The sequence below is a fragment of the Heteronotia binoei genome, chromosome 8 (genome assembly GCF_032191835.1).
Source record: "Heteronotia binoei isolate CCM8104 ecotype False Entrance Well chromosome 8, APGP_CSIRO_Hbin_v1, whole genome shotgun sequence".
Lineage (NCBI taxonomy): Eukaryota > Metazoa > Chordata > Lepidosauria > Squamata > Gekkonidae > Heteronotia > Heteronotia binoei.
The window spans coordinates 100,450,079-100,456,840 of NC_083230.1; the positions used below are offsets into that span (position 1 = coordinate 100,450,079).

Below are 6,762 nucleotides of genomic sequence, written 5' to 3' on the forward strand. Positions count from 1 at the left end.
TGATTCAGTATAAGGCTAGCTTCATGTGTGTTCATAGTTAACACAAGTCATAGGTTTGAAATCCCGTTTCAAAGCATGATTTTGGATCCTGCTTTGTGGCTAATCCTTAACTGTGGTTTAGATATTCAGACCTAAAAAGAGAAAGCCATAGTTCTAGCACAAGTCTAGCGCAATAGGGCCTCTGTGGATGTTCCTTAAATAGCTACGTTTCTTTGCTTCTTTCGCAGGGATCACTTGCTCCCCCAGTGGATCCCGTTGCTGGCAGAGTGCCCGGCCATCACCCGGATGTACGAAGAAAACGCACTCCTCCGGGACCATATGACAGTGAACACTCTCATCAGAGTTCTACAGGCACTGCAGGACTTCGGCATCATCTTGGAAGGGTCTCTCATTAAGGGGGTGGATGTGTAGCATGGCTCTTTCAGGCAGCTTCTCTGTCCTCTCCCAGGCAAACAAGTCATATCCAATTTGGGAAGAGGTGTGGGAGGAACCATTAAAACACAGCTTCTCCTGGTAGTGCCCCGACGGTATGTTACAATTGACTTGTTGATAGGAGGGTGGCAGGGGGATCCCTCTCTCTCTGCTTCAGGCTGATCTGCCCCCAAACTGCAAACAAGCTATGCTGCAGTATTGTAGTTTTCAAAACAGAGGTTTAGTATAAAAAAAATAGAGTATTTTCATGTGTTCGACGTGTGTAAATAGGCTTATCTTCTTTCAGAAATTCTACTGATAAGGACATTTTTTTCTTAGAATCAGTGTTTTTGGGGTGGGTGGGGGTAGCTTTAAAAAAAAAACCTTTGTAGGGTTGGGGGCGGGAAGGGGAAGCATTATTTGTTAGTATGGAAAAAGCCACTTGGTATGTAAATATTGTACAAAAGTAGCAGGGGCTTTTTCATGTATTGCAATGGAACACATGAAGACTCTCTAGGTAGCAATTGCTATACTCTTTGTGAATGTATACTGTTTTGCTCTATTGATATGTGTTGTTCCTTTGTTATATAGTTTTGGGGGGAGCCTCCTCCCCCCCCTTTTTTTTGCGTGCATCTAATAAGCTGTGAGTTCTAGGATTCTGGATCTTCTCTGTGAACTTTGTCCATGGGCAGAAGTTGTGCAAAGAAGCGCCTTCACACTGGACCTGAGGAATTCTTGAGCTTGAAACAGGAACCCAACCAGGGTCCGTGCTAGAGTCTAAATTGTTAGTTACGCTTCCTGCTATCCTTCCTTCCCCTTTTGTTTTCCTCTTTGGGCTTTCGTACTGTGATGGTGACACCTATTTCAGGCCACTTCCTTTGAGAAGGCAAATCCGTTATTATGAGCTTCTTAAAACCGAGTGGTTGGGGCGCAGGACTGTTTCGGAAGGCTGAACAGCCGCTCACTGGACTTGCCTGCCTGCAGGAGGATACAGCGTGGTCTCTGTTACCTTTACGCTCGTGGGAGACAGCTTCCGTGTGATGACTTTGCCTGTGCCCTGCCTGCAGATTTTAGCTTGACTTGCAATGTGGCAACTTCCTATGTGATTGGAGGAAGACCCATTTGGAAAGCTGCATTACCAACAGGGTGTCAAGGGGTGGAACATGATGGCAGAGGTGAAGACCTTTTTCTTAAATTATCTTAGCAGAGGGGCAGGATGGCTTCTTCTTCCCCTGTTGTTCCAGTAGTAGAGGAATCTTGTGATTGTGTTGGAAAGGTTGATATGGTGGCCTCCTATGACTGTGTGGCAGCTGTGGCGGTATTAGCATGAGAAGCCACTGTATTGCATTTCCACCCATGTGATCTTGGGGGTTACTAAAGCACTGTGTGAAAGAACCTGGCCACCAGCAGTGCATGCCTTGCAGACACAACGATGGACAAACCCTTAAAGTTTCTCGAGAATCATCTTTAATACTTTGTTGCTGAGGAACCTGAGTCTAAACATTATTCTACTAAAAAATCTCCATGTTTTTGAGTCCTAGGCAGGTATTTTGGATAGACCAGTTTAAGCCACTAGTATGCAAACATTAATGCTAGAAAATGGGGAGGCTTGGAATGAATATCTTAGCATATTGCCATTCATTTCCCCCAGGCCTTTTTTTGTAGCAGGAGCTCCTTTGCAAATTAGGCCATACACCCCTGTTGTAGCCAATCCGTCAATAGCTTACAGGCTCTTGGTACAGGGCCTACTGTAAGCTCCAGGAGGATTGGCTACATCAGGGGGTGTGGCCTAATATGCAAGGAGGTTCTGCTACAAAAAAAAAAAAAAAAAGCTCTGACTTCCCCCTACTAGATGTTGGACTTCTTTCACCTTTCAGAAATTTCACTTCAGCATTAGATGTCATTCTTATGATTTTTAGTGCTTTCTCCACCTGCTCCTTGTTACATTAAAGTAAAATCACACACTCTATCCCGCCTGACAGAAGTCCTCTTGGAAAGCAAGTCCTTTAAGGAGAAGCAATGGATTGTATTGCCCCTTAAGGGGATGCTACACAAATTCAGTGTCCTTGGTCTCTTTTTCACCTTCCCACCCAGTATAGCAGCAGGTTCCAAGAGAGCTGGACCGTGTCTTGTTGAAAAGCTGAATGCAGAATAACACAATATAAGCATGTTGGATGAAGAAAGCATAACATGTACAGAAGACTGTTGGAAAACTTACTTCTCTAACGTAGTGGGATTTCTATACAGTGTGCAGACAGCAAACTCTTTTTGATTATAACGTAAGTATTGGAACCAGGGGTGGCCAGCGGTAGCTCTCCAGATGTTTTTTTGCCTACAGCTCCCAACAGCTCCAGCCAGCATGGCCAATGCCTGGGGCTGATGGGAGTTGTAGGCAAAAAACATCTGGAGAACTACCGTTGGCCACCCCTGATACTACACAATCAGTGATTGGAATAGACTTCTGAACTCCATCTTTGCCAAGTGCTGGGGGGGGGGGGGCATTTTTAGGGAGGAAGTGGCAGGAATAGAGGGGTAGTGTTTCATTCTCAATTTTGCTTCAACTCAGTGGGAGAAAGCATCTGAGAGAAGGCAGGAGGGGAGAAGCACATATTCCACAGCCACTTTGAACATGGCTGGCAAAGAAGCTTGTGAATCCCATGTTTGCCATTGCATGCATAAGTTCTACCCTAAAACAATCCCATCAGCTGCTTTTGTGCTAGCGCATGACCTTCTGAAGTCATTCATGAAGCTTTTTAGCCAGGAACAAGAGTTCAGCTGGAACAAGTAGGGAATGTTAAGCAATTAGAAGAGTCTGAGATGAGTGCTCCATAAACATCAGAACATGGTTGCTATCTCTGCCAATCTAAAAAAAAGTAAAGCAGGTGCTATCTTTTGCCACCATATTTGCTTAAATATGAATCCCACTGTATTAAATATGAATCCCACTGTATTAAGATTTGCCTAGAAGAACTTTGGCAGAATGAATGTGTGTGGTCTTTTTAGAAGCCTTCAGCCAGAATTTCCCAAAGGCACCTTGGGTGCATTAATTGGGTCACTCCAGATTGGGGGGAAGGTTGCCCCCAGAACAAAACCAGCTACTGGTTTACACAGTTTTGTGGCTCCCCCACCCGGTGTTGGTAGGAGGCATGATTGTTAAGGGCTGTAATGATCCTAAAATTTCTATTTCCAGGGAACTAATAGTTTAGCAGAATTAATATCTGCCGCCAATTAAAACAGACAAGGAGGATTTGAATCTTTATCCCTCTTCACTTGCCTTTCAAAACCACTTTTTTTTTTCTGTAGGCAACACATGAGTGGAAAATGTGCTTTCAAAAGCTCCTCTTTTTTTACTGTTACTAAAGATGATTTCTCGATCAGACGTTTTTCAGCACTGTCCAAGCCACCAACAATATTTGGCTTTTTGCTGCTGTGTCTGCTTCTGCAAGGCACAGACAGCAAGTTGTTTACCTGTATTCTCTTGGGTAGTAGATCTGAACATGTACAGGCGGCAAAGGAGGATGGACTTCAAAATAAGAATATGCACTGCAAGCGAGTCAGAAAGTAAAGTCAAATGGCTTTGCTTTCAGGAATCACCCAATGCGTGCTGTTCTGAGCCCTGCTTTTACCGATAGAACATTAAGTAAGAAGCAAGATACTGCTGGGTTGACATGGATGCTAGAAGAAACCAGGGCGTGCTTTGTTTTGTTTTTGACCTCTGCACTGACTCCTGTCTTGCTTTGTGCCTGCTGCATTGCTGCAAGAACCTCTGGAGTCATCCCTGGTGCTGATGAGGCAGCTGGTATTTCATGATGCTGGAAAGTAGTAACTGAGAGATTGTTAAAAAGTGCTGGAAATCCAAAATAGCTTTCCACCTACATCTACTCGCACGTGGTGCCGCAGCTGAACAGTTTAGCCTGGCAACTGTGATTCCCCCCTCCCCCTCCTGTAAAGGCATCAATCCATTTGTCATCTTGTTGCACAAGATGGATAGTGTGTGAGGAGTACTGTACGTCCCTCTCCTTTTAGGCAATAATACACTAAGTGCGTAGTATTATATAACAGCCTCAAAGTATTTTTGAAGCATGAGATTGATTTCTAATAGACTAGTCCATCTGACCACTTCAAGAGTGCAGTTCTTGGCAATTCTTTTTTGGTTAACTGCCTATCACCTGCAGCTTTTTCTTCTTGTTTTAGTGGATGACTTTGATTAGCAGATATGTAGGATGTGATCTATCAAGCTTACTGACACCATTCTGTCCTCTTGGAAGGAAGAAATCGGTCATGGTTCTGTGAAGATATCAGTATTAATGAATGGGATTTTAAGACAACCAAAGCTTTCATGTAACCTACTCAAAGTAGTTCCGTATTCAAAGAATGCTGTATATTCATTATAGCACTGCTATATACTAACTTACTCAAAACTTGAAAGTAGAAGATCAATATAGAAATGTAATAAGTTTCTAATACTAACCAGAATTAGTTGTATTCCTTATTGAGGAGAACCTACCATTTTGTGTTATGACAGCATTGGGGGGGTTTTGCCCTTTAGTCCAATCCCAGGTATACTTGCTTTGAAGCAAGTCCTACTTTGTTTAAGAGGGCCAGCTTGCAGTTCAGTTTGTTTAGGATATGCCCTTAGCTATCTTTGTTTAGAAAACATTGGGAAATGCTGGAGAATCATCTGTACTTTGATTTCTCATCCATCCACATTCAAGTGAAAGGGCGTCTTCATAGGGAAATGCTGTGTGTTACACTGGAACTGTACAAATAGAAGACCTGGTATAGTTTTAAAAAACTCCTCTGCCACCCTTAAGTATTTTCAGAGTATGTTGCTATTCTGCTGTTAATGTGTTTGTTTGTTTTTTAATTTCTAAATGAATCAGGACTGGATAATGTTAAGGAAGTGACTGTCGGTTAAAAGTATTGTTGTATCAAGCACTTTAGCATACATATCAAATTGACATGGGTTTTTTTTTCAGGGTTTGGATTACAATGAAATGCAGCTTTTCATGCAATGATCTTTGCAAATAAAACTGAGAATAACATGATGTGTCACTGTGTTTTATTCAGAAAAAAAAGAACTGTTTTATTTTTGTTGTATGGTTTGCAGAGATATCCTGCCTTTCTTCCACCATGCCACTTGCCCAGACCCAAACCCGTTCACCTTTGGCAGCACTGCCATACCATATTGCCCGACCATACCTGACCTCTCCTGAATAGGAACAAGTGTTCTCTGGCTACCCTGACTTGGATAGCCCAAGCAAGCCCAATCTCATCAGATCTCAGAAGCTAAGCAGGGTCACTTCTGGATGGGAGACCTCCTTGGAATACCAGCAGTCAGAGGAAGGGGCAGGCTTTATGCAGCCACCTGTCTGAATAGCCTCCAGTAGGGGTCAGTCACCATGACTTCTAAGTGTGCACACACAAAATACAAAACTATGGGGGGGGGGGCTTTCTCTGCCCTAGCCCTATCTTGTCCTATATAACATGCAGGTAGGAAGTAGATATTCTGATGAAGGAATTAAACATCCCAACTGCTACTTTGGAATCACAGGAGCATGCAATGGCATCAAAAAACATTCTGCCTGGTGTATTCAGCCTGAGAGAACTTGTACCCAGCATTCTTAACAGCAGTTCCTCCCCTTAAAGGGATGTATGCCATTGCTTCCTGCAGCAAACTTGCCAAGTGAAGACATGTTTTTAAATGTGTGTGCGAATATTAGGGAACTTGAGGCCCCAGCTGGGTATCTGCTGGTGCATGTATATCTCTCTCTTCCTCACCCCTTTGCTCTGTACTGTCATTTGACTTGTACAGAACCTTTGGGTCACAGTTATAGGCATGCCTGATTATTTTCATTTATAGTCTGCCTTTCTCATTAGGACCCATAGGCGGGTTACAAGCATAATTTTAAAAAACCTTTCAGTCAAGTCAGTAAGCAGATGACAAGATACGCTTAACATTGAACAACAAAGATTCCTATTAAGAAAAAAAATGCAGTTGGTCTGACATGGTAGAACCCGAACATCCCATGCAAAGCAATAGGTGAATGAATACAGGCAGGGCTTTTTTGTAGCAGGAACTCCTTTGCATATTAGGCCACATACCCCTGATGTAGCCAATCCTCCAAGGGCTTACAGGGCCTGCTGTAAACTCCAGGAGGATTGGCTACATCAGGGGTGTGTGGCCTAATATGCAAAGGAGTTCCTGCTACAAAAAAGGCGCTGAATACAGGGATGAGAAACCTTAGCAGAAGGGATATCATGAGAGTGACTAGGTAGTTCAGTTCAATTTTATTGCTTAGGGCCAATAGCCATTACAAGAGATTAACACTAAAAAAAATGTATATAATA

General features: G+C 43.1%; 1 protein-coding gene across 4 annotated transcripts in view; it reads left to right on the top strand.

Annotated features, from left to right (window-relative positions):
• DENND5B (DENN domain containing 5B) overlaps positions 1–2,594 on the top strand; it is a 215,692-nt gene extending 213,098 nt beyond the window's left edge. For all 4 annotated transcript variants that reach the window (XM_060245719.1, XM_060245721.1, XM_060245720.1 and 1 more), the window contains one exon: positions 228–2,594. In XM_060245719.1, the coding sequence (XP_060101702.1) occupies positions 228–411 (184 nt within the window). In that variant the 3' untranslated portion in view covers positions 412–2,594. The remainder of the gene's footprint in view (positions 1–227) is intronic.
• Positions 2,595–6,762: the final 4,168 nt, after the last annotated feature.